This window comes from Prunus avium, chromosome 1, assembly GCF_965620075.1.
Source record: "Prunus avium chromosome 1, drPruAviu1.hap1.1, whole genome shotgun sequence".
Taxonomy (NCBI): domain Eukaryota; kingdom Viridiplantae; phylum Streptophyta; class Magnoliopsida; order Rosales; family Rosaceae; genus Prunus; species Prunus avium.
In genome coordinates, this window is record NC_142284.1 from 49,329,296 (window position 1) to 49,349,512 (window position 20,217).

Sequence of the window (20,217 nt, forward strand, 5' to 3'; positions counted from 1 at the left end):
ACTGAAAATAGTGACGTTGTTGATTGGGTTTGGACAAAATACATGGCACTGCGTTTGGCAAAACAAGATGAAGCTTTCAATTTTAAATGTATTGGAAAGAAATGTGAATCACATTACTTGATCTCACAAATGTCATTGCATCCTTCGAGGTCAAATGTCAAACTGTTGCTGCGCGATGTCTTTAGTCCTTTTTCTTCGGTGTGCAGTTGTGTCAAAGCTCTTCGAAGCTGTCGTTAATCGACACAAGGAAGCCACCCTGTGGGCCTGCTATAGTCCGTGATGATTTCAAACATTTAAAAAAGAACACATAAAATCACTAGAGTAGGCCCATGTTAAGAAAGTCAGCTTTTGGTGGGCCGTCAGTCTGAAATCTTAAACTTAGAGCATCTTCAATAGTATCAGAAAACTAAACTTTTTAAGTTGAAGTTTGTTAACCTACGTGACAATTTAAAAAGCTTTGTTTGCTTTGCTACCTTAATATTTTTGTGCCCAATAGACTCTTCAATTCAATTAATGCAATGTTATGAAAAAAAATGAAAAATATAAAAACATGTGAAAAATATCTATGTATTTATTGTTTGAAAATTAAAAAAAAGCACGTTATTATTATTTTTTAAGGTAAGTATTATTTTCTTATAGTAAAATTAAATGTTTTGAAGAGCCGAGGTCAAGTTACCAATCCTGAAGAGAGAGAAAAATGTTGTAGTTTTGATGACTGAGTTTGACAAGGTTGTTGGAGAGCATTTTAGGACTCTTTAAGCTTATTATTTATTTTTATTCATATATAATTTTTGTTGGCTATAGGCTCTTGTTTGTACCATATCTGACCATCCACTCGTACAACGACATGTGGATCTTATAAACTCGCCCAAGTACCCAAGGCCTCGGACAATCGGCATCGGCCACCGATGACATTGTCTCAAAGCTACGAACAGTCATTACGAGCCCAACTCGTCTACAATCGGCATCCCCTACCGATTGTAGAGAATCAACCTCGAAGTACCCGCCCAAAATATCTAAGGACTCGTGTCGACCTCAGAAGGCCCTCCCACGAGTCCCACATCGAAAATGAGCACTAAGAGCATACTAAATGCCCTCTATAAATAGGCCCCCTCCACTACAATACAGGGGTAAGACTTTTCAGCTTGACTTTTATACTTCTATATGGTCAACAGTAAGAGCTCTTAAAACAACAAACTTACTTCGGCATCGGAGGGTCTTAGGCTGGTTCCACACCGGTTCCATAGACCTTACGAGTCTCGACTTCTTTCTATTCAGGATCGGCATCCAAGGACAGGAAGAATCGGCATCCAACATTCAATCGATTTCTCGATCGTCCATCTCGCTTGTAAGTTGCACTCATCTCCATCTGTCCAGTTTTTAGTGCCAACAGCTCTTATTTACCTTGTATTTTAATAGACCCAAAAGAAAATTAGAGTAAATTGAAGAGTGAATAATCTAACACATCAAAATTTACTTTTTATTCATGTAAAATGCCTAAATAAAAGACATAACATATGATATTTACACTCTCAATTTGTCATCGTGCACTCCCGAGTTCGAGCTCATCACTTCTTCCACAGAGAGTGCATGATGACATTCCAAAAGTGTGAATTGCAATACCGTAAAACAATACCAATAATCCAAAAGCATGGTGTTGGTGCTGCCATACTCAGATAGATGAGATTATTATTATTTTCCCCAAGAATTGCTGATGTACAAGATGCCAAGTGGGGACATACAGAGAGCGGTCAGTCTGATTGACTGCAACTATTTATGTCATAAAAAAATTCAAATAAGAAAACAAAGACTAGCTTTGGAGGGGGTTCTTAGTCAGCTATTAGTTTATTTGAAGTAATCTAATCCAGACAAACTGTTGAACCCAAAGTGCATGAGATTCCAGAGAATCGAGCTAGCTAGGTTATGCTTATGGTCAACATTATTAATTAATGGTGGAAACAGTCATCATCTCCCATCCAATCCTTGAGCATTTCCTCAGAGAACAACAGAGGTGCATGATGAGACGACGTCCATTTGTAGTTCTTTGAGCCCTCATTGTTGTCGTCCAACTGATGGCATATTTTCCAGAATTCTGAATCCGGGTTGTTAATTCCAGACATCAAAAGCTCCCCGACGTCGAAATCCAACATGAGGTCCTCCGAAGCTGTCGTGTCTTCTTGTTCAGAGCTGTAGTAGTTGGCAGCAGCCGCCTTCTTCTTCACCACCAAGTCCCCGTGATTTCCATCGGCGTGGTGCGGAAAGGTGGCTTCTTGTTGTGCATGTAGGGTGACAGGAACCTTGTTGAATCTTAATGCCTTTGTACGGACTGCAATGTTGGTCGACGGTTGAGTTTTATCTGTGGACGTTGGTAATTTGGTGCTCTTGTTTCTCTTCTTCTTCGTGTTGTCGTTAACTGCACCAGAGGACTGCTTTGTTTGTTGATCCGTACAGTTCACCTTCTTCCCTAAGGTTGTGTTCCAGTAGTTTTTTATCTCATTGTCCGTTCGCCCTGGGATTCTCCCTGCTATCAGTGACCATCTGCGAATTAATTAACACCCAACATATTAAGAAAAAAGAAAGAAGAAAAAAAGGGTGAGAAATTATAATGAGTAGAAAACCTGTTGCCTAATAGCTTGTGTAGCCTAATGATGAGATCCTCTTCCTCCTGAGTTATATTTCCCCTTTTGATATCGGGTCTAAGATAATTCAGCCACCTCAGTCTGCAGCTCTTTCCACATCTCTTGAGACCTGCACCAAATTCACATCTTGTTAATTTAATGAACATTATTTATTGACAAATTATTCCTGCACTGCACTCACCAGCTTCCTTTGGGATCTTTCTCCATTTTCCATCTCCATGGGCTCTGATGTAATCTGTGAGAGTTTGGTCCTCAAGAGCAGTCCAAGCTCCTCTGTTCAGTCCCACCTTAGAGCAACAAGGAGTTCTTCCCATTTTTCCAAACTTTGCCAAATTGGCAATCTTAATTATTCTTATCTTATATATGCCTGTCTTTTGCAAAAGATATATAGCTATACCTTTTCATATGGGATCTTGAGATAGCGATTGGGGGATGGAGTGATAGATCTTGGTACAAGCCAATCTTATATATAAGTGAATCTTTCATTAAATAACTTAAATTAACATATGTTTCAACTTGGAATTAAAAAAATTTCCACTTTATGTATAAAAATTATAACCGGTGGCAGTTATCTATATTGACTGCATTGGGCTTTGCTAGGACTAGGACTTAATCAATCTCACCCTTTTTATTTTGTTGTTGTTTGTAGTAATAATTATATTTTTGTTTTTGTGTCTAGAAATCTTACATTAAAGTGTCGGTGAAATCAGCCGGGTATTGCTTAATTTAATTGGTTGAACTTTTTCACTATTATTCATATGGGTAGAAGTTCAAAACCCCCAAATACCCAATAAATATTTATATAAATCCCCTCCACCAATCACTTAAAGGGTCTGCGAAACAAAGAAAAAAAATTTCTACAATGTGCTGTCAAAAGCACATGTTGAATAGCAGCGAAATATAAATGTAGTCGTCCAAATAATATAATATCTCATCTCATCTCATCACCCCTACGCCTGGATAATAGATTGGGGCGTGGTGGTGGATGGATACGTGCCTTAAGGGTTGTTTGTTGTTTTTACGCGAAACTCTAGGTCCTGCTCTCTCTGCATCAATGGGTGCGACTTTGGTATAATTAAAAGGATTAATTAATAATATTGTATGGAATTCACGCAGATTAGTCAGCATTTATCTGCCCTATATCTTGGTCATGGACTCATGTGCATATAAAAAATGCATAGATTTCTACTAGCCTCAATGGAAACGACAGAAGTGATGCCATGCCACCATTTGCAATAACTTTCAAGCAAACGACTGTCGTATTGGTCAAGCAAGTTGGGTGGTAGAGAGGGGTCCCTAGCAAGCAGGAATTGAATTGCTCACCCCTTATCAGGACATAGTTTTTCTCATAATTGACTTATCCCACTTCATTTCTAGCGGTGGATCCACCAGTTTCTAACAAGCTATTTACTCCTTTCTGAAACTGCCACTTCTCCCCCACACTCAATTTAATTATAATGTTTGAAAACTCACTCCTCTCTCTCTCTCTCGTTGGTTCTTTGGTTCGTTGGTTCGTTGGTTTGTTCGATTGGTCTACATATTGGCATGGGAATAACACGTATGGGCGAATAATGGTATGAAGTACAAATTAGTGTATTTAATTTGTTTTAGTAACAATATTACAAAGTTGATGATGAATCGATCAATTGGCATGAATCATTAATGTGGTAGAGAGAGGTAATTATTGGTACAATTAACGGTTTGGGGGGGGGGGCATATTTGCATTATAATTAAATCAGTAGTCTATTGCCCACACACTACACATCTACTAAGAGTTTTTATCAAAAATAACCAAAATTTACTACATATTTTCATAAATATTAGTTTTTATAAAAACTTTCAAAAATAGCCAAAAAATCACCTAAATAGACTAAAATGCTCTCAAACTAAGTGAGTGGAGCCAACTATTGTTTTTTTTCTTCTTTCTTTTAAGAACTTATTTGTCCATATTCTAAAACAATTTGCATTGGATGACAATAGAAAGAACCTAGGATCCTAAATTACATCATCGATTAAGAAAAACTAATCCAAATATGATACTCAATAAGAAAAACGTAGCAAAGAATATACATTTTAACTAAGTGCAATTTTTTAAATTCAAAGAAACGAGCCAGCGGCCCACTACTAGCAACACCGATATTATCCTCAACTTAACCACATGTTTAGCATGTGTGGGGTTTTATACAAAATGCCTCGATATTATTAGAAGTGGAACAATTTATTATATAGGACTTTCTAATTATTTAAGTTTCCAATGTGAGACTGTGCATTCTTCAACACTCCTCCTCATGAGGGATGCCACGCCCCAATTCACAGATTTACGTAACCTTGGGTTAAGACATGATTCACACATTAATTATTGAATTTAATAAAAACTATAATTAAAATGTAAAAAAACATTTAAATAAATAAAATAAATATTTCACATAGAATATTAAGTGGAAATGGCAACTTCTGAAATCTTAAAAAATTTACATTATTTTACAAGTTAGAACTACTCGAGATTCCATTAAAAGAGTAGCTCATTATTCATCCACAAGCTATGTGCACCAATGCACTCTATAGATATGCCAAAATCATCACAAGCTCTAGATTTCAGGTTCTCTACCTGCAAAATCTATTAGGGGGTGAGCGAAATCACAGCTCAGTAGGGACATAAACCTTTTTACATGAAATTGATATAATTAAATTAAGTGACATATAATTACACAGCCAAATATCACATTATTAATAATAATGCATGAATGCTCTTCTTCTAATCTCATTAATTCATTTAACTGGACAAGCAGACTTGCACGTCTCATACCATGCTTATACCACGTGGTCCCGAATGCCAATTTATATGAACTAACACTCATCTCAATCATCCCACAATTCCCCTTTTGTTAGTCATCCTATCTAACTCCCTGTTGTCAGTCCCGAATCACCTAATAAAAACCATGTGCACTGTGGGATCTCAGGAGTTAGACTCAACTACACAAAAGACTATTTCCATTACCCTCTTTTCCACCATTATTTTCTCAACCCCAGAATTCTAGCTAAATTCCATGACATGATATAATTATGCCCTTCAAAACAATGTAGCCATTTAAAACATCACCAATGCATATATAATTATGTCAACATTGTTCAAATAGTTAAGAGTACGTAAACACCCAATACAAAGAACGTCAATCAAACAGTACCATTGTTGCATTCCTAAAAGGACACAAATTAATGTGCAAACAACCAATTAAAAATACCCGCAAGTGCACGAATCTATCGAAGTATAGATTATGTAAGTACGGGGTCGATCCCACGAAGAACTTGTCGGCTTCCTATAAGTTCTAATTTGAGTACGTAAAGAACACTTATTTAACACACCACAAATGCACAAATGAAAAAGGGAAACTAGAAATGAGTAAAGAAGTGTAAAAGAAATGAAACAACACAAGAAAACTAAAGAAAAACACAAACAACATTTTCTGTCACCATTTTATCACCACTTTATCACCTGTGAACAGTGCTAAAATAGTGCGTGAACAGTGTCCGGAGACCGGACGTGAGGTAAGAGCGACCGGTCGTTTTGGGTCTGGCGACCGGTCGTGAGGTAAAAGCAACCGGTCGTTTTTAGGCAGAGTCGAAACTTCAAAAATGTGTGATGAGCGACCGGTCGTGAGACACTAGCGACCGGTCGTTTTTGCACAGAGTCGTTTTCTCTGTTTTTCAGTTTCGACCTCTGTCCAGTTTTTGACCTATAACTTTCCAACCGTTTGTCCAAAATTCACGTTCTTTATACGGTTGGATTCAGCACAGAAAATGGAAGAATAAAGCGCGGACCAAAAGTCCAAGACAATTACAGAAACAAATAAAATTCAGTAACAAAGACACATAACGTGTCAAACACGCAACTCACACACACATTGGGGGGGGGGGGGGGGTTTGGTTTGGTTGAAGTGACCTATTTCTATTGCATGAAAGTAAATGGACTTTGAAATTAAATGAGAGTGGCAGAGATGAATTATCAAAGAGTGGAATCAAAATGTAACAAACACTAGGGTTTCGGAATCCACCCTAAACAATTCTACCTATGTTCATGGATACTCAAGTGATGAACTCTAAACATGTTAATGAGGATGTTCGCAATCAAGAGCATGGGTCGTGGCTCAAGACGCATTGATTCTCTCTAATATACGTAAAGTGCATGGTTCGTGCTACAATACTTGTGCCCTCCCCATAACCGAACCTAGGTATGGTTCGTACTTCGATTCAATTACAAGGAGAACCCATTAAGTTCAAAGAGAATATGAACATCACAAGAATCCTAATAGCATGGTGTTTACATTAGGTATTCAAGAAACCAATTCACATGGATGGTTCTTACTCCATCCATTTATTGCCTAGGATAACATGAAGATACACATAATCCCAACAACCTCAAGAAGCATGCTTTCAAAGGTGATCAATCAAAGAAGAACATACATCAAGGATAGATTAATTTGGTGAATTGGAATTCATCAACAATATCTAGAAATTCATACACTCAAGCATCAAAACAATAAGGTAATCATGTTTAGGGCTTCAACCTAAGCCCTAGCTATGGAGTTTAGTTGCTCATACTTATTCCAAATACAAACTCAAAATAAAATTAGAAAGAGTTTACAGATTTTGAGAAAATTGTGAAAGCTTCAAGGTCATCAATGGTGGAAGCTTTCTTCTCCACTTTGCTTGGCTGCACCTTGGCTTTCTCCTAGCTCCAAGCTTCATCTCCAGCTCCAAAATCTCTGCAAATTGTGGAATGATTCTGATTGCAATGGATGATGCTCTTTGCACTCCTCTCTCCTCCTTTCCAGCTTTTCCAAAATATCTTTTAATATAAAACAATTACTTTTGTTAAAGCCTTAAGCCTTGTCTCCTTGCCATGATGGGCTCTTTTGTTATTGTCTTCACCAAGATGCTCTTTGTTTCAGATAATATCTCTCAACCAAAGTAATTTCTTGTTACCAAGTGTTATGGTAACAAGAAGAATCAAGATAACATTATGGAGGTAAAAAACTGGCCTACTTCGGATTTCCAGAGCTGCTGTAACATATAGGATCAGTTGGATAGACTAAACTTGTCCAATGGAGCTCAAATTTGGATATGTTGTATTTAACATCCATTGGAACAAGTTTCATGAAGATCTTCACCTCATCCGAGCATTGGAGCATGCTGATCCAAGGCCAAGAAGTTGACCTACGAAAATGAACAAAATCAGAATTTATAACCAATAATGCACTTTTAGGTCATTTTCATTCTAACCAAGGTAAAACCTATGAAAACACAAAAAGGAAGTAAAAAGCTATAAAATGTCAAGAACTAACTCAAAATAATAGGTGAATAACATGAAAAATCATGTGTAAAAATGAACCGAACAAACTTCCCAAACTTATCTTTTGCTAGTCCTCGAGCAAAACAGAAACTAAAACAAGACTCGAAACAAATCTTTCCGAACACTTCCAAAGAGAGAGCAACTCACGCAAATGACTTAAAAGTTTTCACAAGAAAAACTCAGTTTAGACATCATTCACAAGTCAGCAAAGTTCAAAACACAACATGCTCAAAGTGTAGTAGTGTGATGGCCAAATTCAACTCATTCTCCAATTTCAGTTTTCACACAACTTCGAAAATCATACCAAGCACAAATGTAACTTCAAATCTTACCAAAGTTGTCCTCTCACAAATGAATCACTCGGAAGAGGGTTACAATGCATCACTCAATAGTAAATATGAGAATAGAGTTAAACCATAAGGGACTTAACTCACAATTAGCAAGATGAAAAACATGCATGAATATGATCTCAAGAAGGATGCCAAACACTTAAAAGAAATGAAAAACGTGTGCATTTCAACCACATGACATTTAGGATCAATTTAGGTCTTTATTATAGGTTGTAATGGGGCTAAGGGTGTAAGGTGAGTAAGAAATGAAGGATATGGATACAACAAAGTCCAAGGAACTCACAATGTAAGAGCTGTCTGCCGCGCAAATCTCACGGCCTGGAGTTCCGGGCCGAGGGGACGTGCGTTAACACGGGGTTTCCTGCTTTTGGGTGCAGTGCGGTTGTGCGCGGGCGTGCCAGCATGGTTTACCGTGCGTTGATGTTTTGATGAGCGTTGGATGGGTGAATGGTGCGCCTGTTTGATCTGTCTTCTTGGTCAAACGATTGTAGCCGAGAGAGGAACTGGTCTCGGCTGTTAGGTTCACGGCCTGAACTACAAGGCCGTTGAGTGATGGTGTTGGTGGTGGGTTTTGGGCGGTGCTCCGGCGCGCTGCTCAGGGAGCGACGGTCGTGTGATATATGGGGTGAGTGAGCGAACAAACAGAGATGGTGCTCCGGCGCCTTGAAAATCAAGGCTTCACCTCATCCGAGCGAATAAAAACTATAATTAACATCCATTGGAACAAGTTTCATGAAGATCTTCACCTCATCCGAGCATTGGAGCATGCTGATCCAAGGCCAAGAAGTTGACCTACGAAAATGAACAAAATCAGAATTTATAACCAACAATGCACTTTTAGGTCATTTTCATTCTAACCAAGGTAAAACCTATGAAAACACAAAAAGGAAGTAAAAAGCTATAAAATGTCAAGAACTAACTCAAAATAATAGGTGAATAACATGAAAAATCATGTGTAAAAATGAACCGAACAACCATGCATAATATAATGCTCACGAAATTTAATTAAATCAATCTCTGTAAAAGGTCCCCAAGAAACCCCCTACCTTGACACCAAAGCTTTTGCTAGAAATATAAGGTGTTTCCCAATTTTCCACCGCATTCACAAACTCAGTCTCCCACTCTTTTTCTTAACAATTCTACTTTTCTCTACCTCTATTCCTCTCTAACTTTCTTTGTTCTTCCATGCACTACCATGCATGTCGTTAAAACAATCAAAGGAAATGGTTCCTATTTATAGTAGCTAAAAGGCGGCAACTAGTTGATTTGAATTGGTGAAGGGATATGTGGCTTAACAAATAAGGCTTTTGCTCCAAGTTTCACCAGCTCATGCTTACAAAAGCATTAGTTATCATAAATAATGACACTTGTAAAGCAAAGTAAAATAGTAAATTGCAAACAATAAAACTTAGCCTAAATGACTTGCACGTCAAATACCAAGTAAGGAAAAACTGCCACATGTTATTTAAAAGATAGGGTTAATTACTGTAGACGTCCATGAACTATGGCCCCAGTTGCAATTGGGTCCGCGAACTAATTTTTGTGGCAAAGACATCCTTTAATTAAAAATCCGTTGCAATTAGGTCCTACCGTCCAACTCTGTCAATTTGTCCGTCAAAATGAGGGGTAAAAACGTCATTTCAAGTATGAAGAAAAAAACTGAAAAAAAAAGGAGAAAAAAAAAAAGAAAAAAAGGTCCCTCTCTCTTTCGCTCTATCTCTCCCTCTTTCTCACAACCCATTCCCCCCTCCTTATCCCACCCCTCTCAAGTGTGGGCTTCTGAGCTTGATCAAGATTTCGTCGTCTTCTACGGAGCGGAAGGATGAATTGCTGTTGCCCGGGTTTAGGGTTTCAATTTCGGAGGAGGAAGACGAAGGGGAAGAGTAGCAACTCGGCTGCGTCGAGAAGGGCAGAGGCGGAGTCACCTCGGTAGCAGCGTGATTGAAATTCACTTTAAGGGTTTCGTTGACGCCTTGGATCAACAACTCGTTCTCCAAAATTACGAGCTTCTGGAGCTGGGTTTAGTTCTGGGACGCCATGAATGCACGGACAAGCTGATCGCAGAGCTGAAATCGAGGGGCTTGGGAGGGTCTATGGAGGACTTGTGGCACCAGTTGAGAATGGCGGATTTGAGAGCGAGGTTGGAGATTACAGAGGAGAAATCGGGTGGGGGAGAGTCCACGAGAGTGGGTGTGAAGTTGAGGGCTTTGCAAACTTGGACGCAGGCACGCTCTAAGGTGTGGCCTAAGGAGACGATAACTGGGTCTTTTGGAGCTTGGGCCTTTGTAGTTTTTGATGGAATGGTCGATGAGGACCTGTGGAAAAGCTTCCATTTGCGCCTGGGGCTGGGACTGCTTATCTTTGTCACTCTGTCGGGGGTTTGGACAAGGATTTCCATAGATTCACCCTTCTAGATGGACAAGGATTTCCATATACTGCAATGAATAGCCAGGCGGACCCCTCTCTATTTTCAATAAATATAGTCACAGATTGGTCTAGACACTTTATCACCTTGATATTGCATTTATGCTCATCCCATAAAACCCAAATTCCACCAGAAAATCCTACAGCATTCAAGAACCCCAGTTGAGAGATTACCTTTCGAGCTCTATCAGAACTAATTCGTGGTTCACAAATAACCATAATATCCAGCTTATTGCCTTTTTTAAAATCTTGCATATCCAGCAGTGATTTCCTGCTACCTGCCCCTCAAACATTCCAACATCCAATAAACATCACTCTTAACGTCAGAGGAAGGAGTCTTTGAAACCAGAAGGATGGAAGAGAGGTATTCTCAATTTTAGCAGAGATCGGAGGGGTGGGAATCAGATCTGGGCATGTGGTTAGGGGGAGAGAGAGAGAGAGAGAGAGAGAGAGAGAGAGAGGTGGTTGTGGGAGGGTGGGCTGCTGAGGGTGGAGGCGAGAGAAGGGAAAGAAGGTGATATTGGGTGGTTAGATCTAATTTCAGGATTCCTAAAATTGGGATCTTTCAAATATACAAAGGTTGAAACGGCTGAAATAAGTTACGAAAACAAAGATTAGACAAACCTGCTAAGACAGAGCTTAGGGAGATCACCAGATCCGGTGAGGGAACTCTCACGGAGGAGAAGGAATTCAGCTTTGCATATGAACGAAAGACACAGAGCATGTGAAAACTCCAATATACCCCTCACAACATGAGCACGTGCCATTCATATGGTCAAACTCGACGGATTCTGTTACGGCAGGACCTAATTGCAACGGATTTCTAATTAAAGGATGTCTTTGCCACAAAAATTAGTTCGCGGACCCAATTGCAAATGGGGCCATAGTTCACAGACGTCTATAGTAATTAACCCTAAAAGATATAATAAACATTTAACTCTACCTTAAATCCATTCCTCCTAGTCTTTTAGATTTTTACCAATAAACATTCTCATGCAAGAGGTGTTGCATATGCAATAAGATTATTACTATTTTATTTAATAATTATATATATATATATATATATATATATATATATTATAAAAATACGAGTGTTCACAAGTGACCACTTTTTAGTGGGCCACACTTGCAACCAATTCTACATCGATCAATTTTATTTATTTATTTTGGGGTTTGTTTGATTTTGATTGAATTTGGGGGTTTTTGTTTGATTTGGGTTTAATCGGGCTCAGTCAACCGAATGTTCGGTTCATTTTTACACATGATTTTTCATGTTATTCACCTATTATTTTGAGTTAGTTCTTGACATTTTATAGCTTTTTACTTCCTTTTTGTGTTTTCTTAGATTTTACCTTGGTTAGAATGAAAATGAGCTAAAAGTGCATTATTGGTTATAAATTCTGTTTTTGTTCATTTTCGTAGGTCAACTTCTTGGCCTGGGATCAACATGCTCTGGTGCTCGGATGAGGTGAAGATCTTCATGAAACTTGTTCCAATGGATGTTGACTACAACATATCCAAATTTGAGCTCCATTTGACAAGTATTGCATATCCAACCAATCTAGCATGTTACCACAGCTCTGGAAATCCGAAATTGGCCAGCTTTTACCTCCATTGTGTCATCTTGATTCTTCTTGTTACCATAACACTTGGTAACAAGAAATTACCTTAGTAAATGAGATATTTTCTGAAGCAATTGGCATCTTTGTGAAGACAAGGCTTCATCATGGCAAAGGGGACAAGGGCAAAGGCTTTAACTAAAGCATGAGTTTTATATTATATCTTTGAGCTGGAATTGATGGGCAAAAGGCACATGGGAGTGCAATCTGAAGTTGGAAAGGCTTTTGAACGTGGGTAATTTTACCAGGCTATTATTCTACACATTGGGAGCAGATTTTGGAGAGCTTGGAGCTAGGAGAAAGCCAAGGTGCAGCCAAGCAAAGTGGAGAAGAAAGATTTCCACCATTGAAGACCTTGAGCTCCCATGTTCACAAAATCTGTAACTTCTTTCTAATTTTGTTTTGAGTTTGTATTTGAAATAAGTATGAGCAACTAAACTCCATAGATAGGGCTTAGGTTGAAGCCCTAAACATGAAAACCTTATTGTTTTGATGCTTGAGTGTATGAATTTCTAGATATTGTTGATGAATTCCATTTCACCAAATTAATCTATCCTTGATGTGTGTTTTTTCTTGGTTGGCCATCTTTGAAAGCATGCTTCTTGAGATTGTTGGGATTATGTGTATCTTCATGTTATCCTAAGCAATAAATGGATGAAGTAAGAATCATCCATGTGAATTGGTTTCTTGAATACCTAATGTAAACATCATGCTATTAGGGTTCTTGTGGTGTTCATATTCTCTTTGAGCTTAATGGGTTTTTCTTGTAATTGAATCAAAGTACTAAGCACACCTAGATTCGGTTATAGGGAAGGCACAAGCATTGTAGCACTAGTACTGCACTTTACGTATATTAGAGAGAATCAATGCGTCTTGAGCCACTAGTACTGGTCGTGATTGCGAACATCTTTATCAACACGTTTAGAGTTCATCACTTGAGTATCCATGAACATGGGTAGAATTGTTTAGGGTGGATTCCGAAACCCTAGTGTTTGTTACTTGGTACTTTCACTTTTTGATAATTCATCTCTGCCATTCTCATTTAATTTCAAAGTTCATTTACTTTCATGCATTAGAATTAAGTCACTTGAACCAAACCAAACCCCCCCCCCCCCCCCCCCACAAATTGTGTTGTGTGTGTGTTTGAAACATTGTGTGTTTTCTTATTTGATTTCTGTTTATTTCCGTAACTGTTTTTGATATTTGGTCCGTGATGTGTTCTTTGTTTTTGTGTGCTGAATCCAACCGTATAAAGAACTTGAAATTTGGACAAACAGTTGGAAAGTTATAGGCAAAACACTGGACAGAGGTCGAAACTGGAAAAACAGAGAAACGAATCTGCCAAAAAACAACCGGTCGTCACTGTTAACGACCGGTCTCACTGTTCATTTTCACTGTTCATGGCACTGTTCACAGGTGATAAATAGGTGATAAAATGGTGATAGAAAATGCTGTTTGTGTTTTTCTTTAGTTTTCTTGTTTTGTTTCTTTTCTTTTACCTTTCTTATTTCATTTTTAGTTCCCAATTTGTACTGTGTTTGTGTTTTGTGTTAAATTAGTGTTCTTTACGTACTCAAATTAGAACTTATAGGAAGCCGATAAGTTCTTCGTGGGATCGACCCCGTACTTACATAATCTATACCTCAATAAATTCGTGCACTTGTGGGTATTTTTAATTGATTGTTTGCACATTAATTTGTGTCCTTTTATGAGTACAACACCGACCCACTCTGATACCATGTTAAGATTTCAAAGGGACGGATCCTTGGCCCACCACTAGCAACATCAATATTGTCCCCAACTTAACCACATTTAGTAAGTGTTGGGTTTTATACAAAAGGTTTCGATGTTATTAGGAGTTGAGTCATTCATTATATGTTTCTATTTTGTTAAGTTTTCGATGTGGGATTGTGTGTATTCTTCAACACAATTTCCTGAATTAATGTTTGATCAATCAAGCATCAACAACATCGCTTCCACCAATATGAGCTTCCAAAGCTATAGAATAGTTGCTTCCATCATGACCAAGAATATGGAATCTCTCTATGATAAATTTTCCTTCCTTGTATTTCTAGCTTTTCTCCAGTGCAACCTCATATTTCTACCCCACCATTGAGCCACGTGAAACACAAGATATGTCAGCAACAGTATGTAATCCTGTTATCATTCTCTCCAAGTGTGACATTTACAACTTTATAAAAAAAGATAAGTCTTTCCATGTCTGCAGTGAAACGACTTAGAAAGTATGTCATCAATAAGAGTAAGATTGGATTTTGCAGTGCTTGCAGCTGTAGATGTTTCCTTCGAGATTGATCCAAACAGCCTTCACGTGTTGTCACTCTACACCTCTAAGCTTTCTTAATTTCTTTTCTGCCAGTTATAGAGGGAGGAGAATAGCAACAAAACCTTTCGATTCATACTGTGTTGCACTCTCTCCTATTTTCTTCTTTTTTCTTTGTCTAACTGACTTTCATTTATTTATTTATGTGGGTTTTTGTTTTGAGGGCATTTGAATCTATTTAAGTGAGTTTTTGGCTATTTTTGAAAGTTTTTTAAAAAACTGATATTTCTGAAAGTGAGGGGTAAGTTTTGACTTTTTTTATATATAAAAACTCATCTACTACAGGGTGCTGAGCTGCCGTGTTAGGCTGTTATTGTACGTCGTCGTGTTGATATTTACACCTTTAAATAAAATGGTATAAAAGTCAATGAGAGACGATATCAAAGCATGAAACACTTGGAAATTCTTTTCCCGTATTATCATCACACCATCACATACTACAAATCATCTATAATATATATATAAATCTATCTATTTACGTGCAACAATAACAGAGAAATAGTGGAGAACGGGTAGTATGGAAGAAAATAAAGAGAGAGAGAGAGAGAGAGAGAGAGAGAGAGAGAGTGTGTGTGTGTGTGTAATACCCCGAAAAATTCAAAGTGAATTTTCATATTTCAATGAAAAATAATATTATGGTGAAGAATGATTATGGGTATTTTATCAAGTGATTTTGGATTGAGACTGTTGAATTAAGTGTGTTTAATTTCAAGTTGGACAAAAATGCTTTTACGTAACATTTTGTGAATTTTTCAAATGACATTTAAGAAATTAAGATGAGACCATTATGATTCTTAGGTAGTACGACAGTAGTTGACTCAACGAACACGTAGGAAATCGTTTTTTAATTTTGGGCCAAAATGACCAAAATACCCCTATATGTAAAAATTACCAAAATACCTTTGTAGGCAAAAAAAAAAAAAAACTGAAACGTGGAGGGCATTAGCCCACCCCACCCTCCTCCCATTTTCCCCCCTTGCCTCAAGCTTTCAAATCCACCATTATGAAAGGATGAGTCACCTAGTCTAAAGTGGTGAGTCACCTAACCTAAGGGATCTTCCTTAATGAAGCTGAAATTTTTAAGAGCTAAGGGAGGTGAGTTGTTGGTAGAATGGAGAAGATAATGGGAGGGGGAGAGAGAGAGAGAGAGAGAGAGAGAGAGAGAGAGAAAAGAAGAAGACTAAGAAGAAGAAGAAAGGAGAAGACTTGGAAATAAGGGAGATGACATTTAAGAAATTAAGGTGAGACCATTATGATTCTTAGATAGTACGACAGTAGTTGACTCAACGAACACGCAGGAAATCGTTTTTGAATTTTGGGCCAAAATGACCAAAATACCCCTATATGTAAAAATTACCAAAATACCTTTGTAGGCAAAAAAATAATAATCTGAAACGTGGAGGGCATTAGCCCACCCCACCCTCCTCCCATTCTTCCCCCCTTGCCTCAAGCTTTCAAATCCACCATTTATGAAAGGATGAGTCACCTAGTCTAAAGTGGTGAGTCACCTAACCTAAGGGATCTTCCTTAATGAAGCTGAAATTTTTAAGAGCTAAGGGAGGTGAGTTGTTGGCAGAATGAAGAAGATAATGAGAGAGAGAGAGAGAGAGAGAGAGAGAGAGAGAGAGAGAGAGAGAGAGAGAGAAAAGAAGAAGACTAAGAAGAAGAAGAAGAAGAAGAAGAAGAAGAAGAAAGGAGAAGACTTGGAAATAAGGGAGATGACATTTAAGAAATTAAGGTGAGACCATTATGATTCTTAGGTAGTACGACAGTAGTGACTCAACGAACACGTAGGAAATCGTTTTTTAATTTTGGGCAAAAATGACCAAAATACCCCTATATGTAAAAATTACCAAAATACCTTTGTAGGCAAAAAAAAAAAAAAAAAAAACTGAAACGTGGAGGGCATTAGCCCACCCCACCCTCCTCCCATTCTTCCCCCCTTGCCTCAAGCTTGCAAATCCACCATTATGAAAGGATGAGTCACCTAGTCTAAAGTGGTGAGTCACCTAACCTAAGGGATCTTCCTTAATGAAGCTGAAATTTTTAAGAGCTAAGGGAGGTGAGTTGTTGGCAGAATGGAGAAGATAATGGGAGGGGGAGAGAGAGAGAGAGAAAAAAAAAAAAAGAAGACTAAGAAGAAGAAGAAGAAGAAAGGAGAAGACTTGGAAATAAGGGAGATGAAGGTTATTACAATTACATCCATGAGAGAATTAAGAAAGAAATGTGAGAGGTAGAAAAGAAAATGGTTAAGTGTTGAAAGCAATTGGAAGGATGAAAGGTGGGATTCTTGTTCTAAGTTCATTTTCAATTCTTAAGTTTTTGTATAATTAATTGTTTGAGTAGATTTATAGTTGTATTTGAGTTGGAAAATGATTTATGAACCTTTTAAGGCATAAGAAAATCAAAAGAAAAATTTTGAAATCAAGATTTTCGGATTTTGGGTGTGTTGATAAATTTTTGGGTTTGCGTGTTCATTTAGATCCAAATCTTGTTTTTGGGAAGTTTAGGCCAAGGATATGATGTTGGAGTATGATTTCGAGTCTTAAGGATGGTATTTGAGGTGTGTTGAAAGAAACTTTTGAGAAAATTTTGAAACTTTGTATTTTTCTAGAAATTTCAGTTCATGGGCCTTACTTTGGCTCTCGTGTTCCGTTGATCTGTGAAGTAATTTTTGAAAGGTTTTATTGTTTTGGAAACTAGGAATAGCAAGGGTCAAAACCCTTTTGATTTCAATGATTTTAGTTAAGTTTTGGGGGATCAAATATTGAAGTGAAGTTAGGTTTTCAAAACTGCCAAAACAGAGGAAGCTGGAAAACGAAATTCAGATTTTTGGGTCTGTCTTTGGGTTCGAATTTCTCACTAACCGTAGCTCCGTTTTCACAAATCTTTGTATGTATAGAAAGCTAACGTTACAAGCTTCAATTTGAGTATAGTCTTGCAAAGTTTTACTATTATTAGTTACACCAAAAACGAAGTGGAAAACAGGGGAAAAATAGTCTTTTGGTGAAAACGATGAATAGTACAATGCAGTAAACATGAGGTGCGATGTTGGTGTCGTTCGTCATCCTCCCCAACTTGCTTTTTGGTTTTAAGTCCATTAACATTGGTTTCAAGACCATCCGAGACCCGTAAATTTTTGACCAAAAATTAATTTTAAGCAAAAGCACAAATTATTATTTGTCCTTATTGTTCGATTTGGGCTCGAGTGGAAATAGAAGGATTGGAAGGGTAATTGGGTAATCTAACTAGTCGGACATGAGGTAGGGTTTCCCGATTTTCCGATGATTGGGCTATGTCACTTTTAATCTTGGTGTTGATATATATTATTATAAATATGAATATTATTGTCTCAATGCATATTATTTGATGAATATTATTATTGATGTTTCTTCGTGGATATTATTTGACGTTGGGTGAATATTATTATTCATGTGATTAAATCTGAAATATCATTATTTATCTGTATTATTATTCAGCAGAAATAAATGATGTTTGCTCTACATTACATATGCATCATAAATACAGTAGTGTTTGGGGTGTGTGTGTCGTTTAAGGTATATATAAAGGGTGAGAGAATGCCTTAGATATATCTGAGTAAAAATGTGGAATATATTCAGGTGACGGGAGTAGGGCTTGAATATATTGAGGTGATGGGAGCAGAGCCTCTAATGAAAAGTGAAAGTTAAGAAATTCGTAAACAAAAGAAAAATTGGTTAAAGGACGGATGAGCATTAGTTCATATTTTAGGGTATTCGGAGTCACAGTGGTAAAACGCATGGTATGAGACATGCAAGCTTGTTGCGCTAAGGTATGAAATAGTGGGATTAGAAGGGAGTGAGTTCATGGCATCACTGTATATGCAAATTTATTTATCTTGTATGATTACATAATTTATATATCTTGTGTTTGTTATGCATGAAACTTCGATTAACTGTGATAGCTGAGCTTGAGGGGTTTGATGGTACTTTACTGGGCGCAAAGTTTGAGAGAGCGGGTTTCAACCAAGCTACTAGGCTTTTGTTGTTGATTTGTGTAATTAATATTTGTAAGTAGTCAACCGTTTAATAAATATTTTAGTGTGCATTTAACTATGAGCTATTGCGACTCTGATTTTGTGATGTTAAGTAAATTTGTATTATTTGTAGCTTTATTTCTTATCATATCATGGTTGTAAGATTTTATTCTTATAACTATGGTATGACTCACACTATGATTCGGGAATATTACTTATTTTTGAATCGGAGAGAGAGAGAGAGAGAGAATAATAGGATAATAAAATTAAATCCTTTTTTTTTTTTAATAGGATAATAAAATTAAATCTTTTTTTTTCTCTTTTTTTTGTTATTGGGTTTGATCCTTTTATCTATAATGTATCGAGAAACAAAAGCAGTGGCCTTTTTTGTTAGGATGCTGCTGGCCCAAACAAATATATGATTGTCCTCCCAACTCTTTTATGTGGGGTACAAAATTTCAATTTTGGGACGGGGGCCCATGGTTGTTGGGATTACTGCCTTTGGTCAATAAAAATATAAAATAAAATAAAATTTAGACCAATGGCCAGTGGTTTCTTTTGGGTTGCACTTCAAAGATCCCAATAGCCAACTTTGAGGTGACGAATGTTTATGGATAGGAGGAGACGTGGGAAGAAGGGTTTATGGCACTTAAGCTCAAAAGTAAAGTTTATGTTGCAAAGAATCCCATAGTTTCAATTTCCTCTCTCCATTAATCCAAAAACCCCACATTGCAAAAATATACTTTAGGCTAAATTGTAGCAATGGTCCCTGGACTAAGACCAAACTTTATTTTCCGTCCCTTATATTGCTAATTTGCTATGGTGATACTTTTATTATGTCTCAACTTTCAGAAATCGTTCTTTCCGTCATCTCTGTCAACTTTTCCATTAAAAATGATGATGTGGCATGGACAAAAATGTCTTCTCACACAAAAAATTTTAAAAATAAATCTCCTCTCTCTCGACCTCCATTTCCTCTCTCCTGACCCCCCACCACCACCCCCCCAAAATTCCTTCTTCCCCATCCCCATATTTCTTACCACACCCATATTTTTTCCCAACCCCGATTTCTCCCCCCCTCGCGGCGATTTCTCACCCATATTTTTTCCCAACCCCGATTTCTCTCAAACAATAAAATAGAGAAAAGAAAAAAAAAAAGAAATATGAGAACAAATCTAGATTTTATGAAGCCAAATCCTCCAAATCCTCCAACTGACCTTAAAATCCAATTTAAAAAGACAAATCTAGATTAAAATCACATGAGATGCTGATATCACTATCTCTGTTCAATCCAGCAAGTATGCCCTCATTTTTAACGGAAAAGTTGATTGAGATGAAGGAAAGGACGATTTCTTAAAATGAAGGAATAATTAAAGTATCACCGTAACAATTTAGTAATATGATGGACGAAAAGTAAAGTTTGGTCTTAATCCATGGACCATTGTCGCAATTTTGCCTATATTTTAACGTTGGACTTCA

At 37.4% G+C, this 20,217-nt stretch overlaps 1 protein-coding gene and 1 pseudogene across 1 annotated transcript; both read right to left on the reverse strand.

Annotated features, from left to right (window-relative positions):
- Positions 1-1,689: 1,689 nt before the first annotated feature.
- LOC110765330 (transcription factor MYB123-like) lies at positions 1,690-3,062 on the reverse strand. Its single transcript, XM_021968430.2, has 3 exons — positions 2,821-3,062; positions 2,619-2,748; positions 1,690-2,538 (listed from the first exon to the last, which is right to left on the reverse strand). The coding sequence occupies exons 1-3, from the start codon at positions 2,951-2,953 to the stop codon at positions 1,947-1,949; spliced, it is 855 nt and encodes a 284-aa protein (XP_021824122.1). The 5' UTR covers positions 2,954-3,062; the 3' UTR covers positions 1,690-1,946.
- Positions 3,063-14,336: 11,274 nt separating this feature from the next.
- LOC110765005 (protein yippee-like pseudogene) lies at positions 14,337-14,800 on the reverse strand (annotated as a pseudogene).
- Between the last annotated feature and the right edge of the window lie 5,417 nt (positions 14,801-20,217).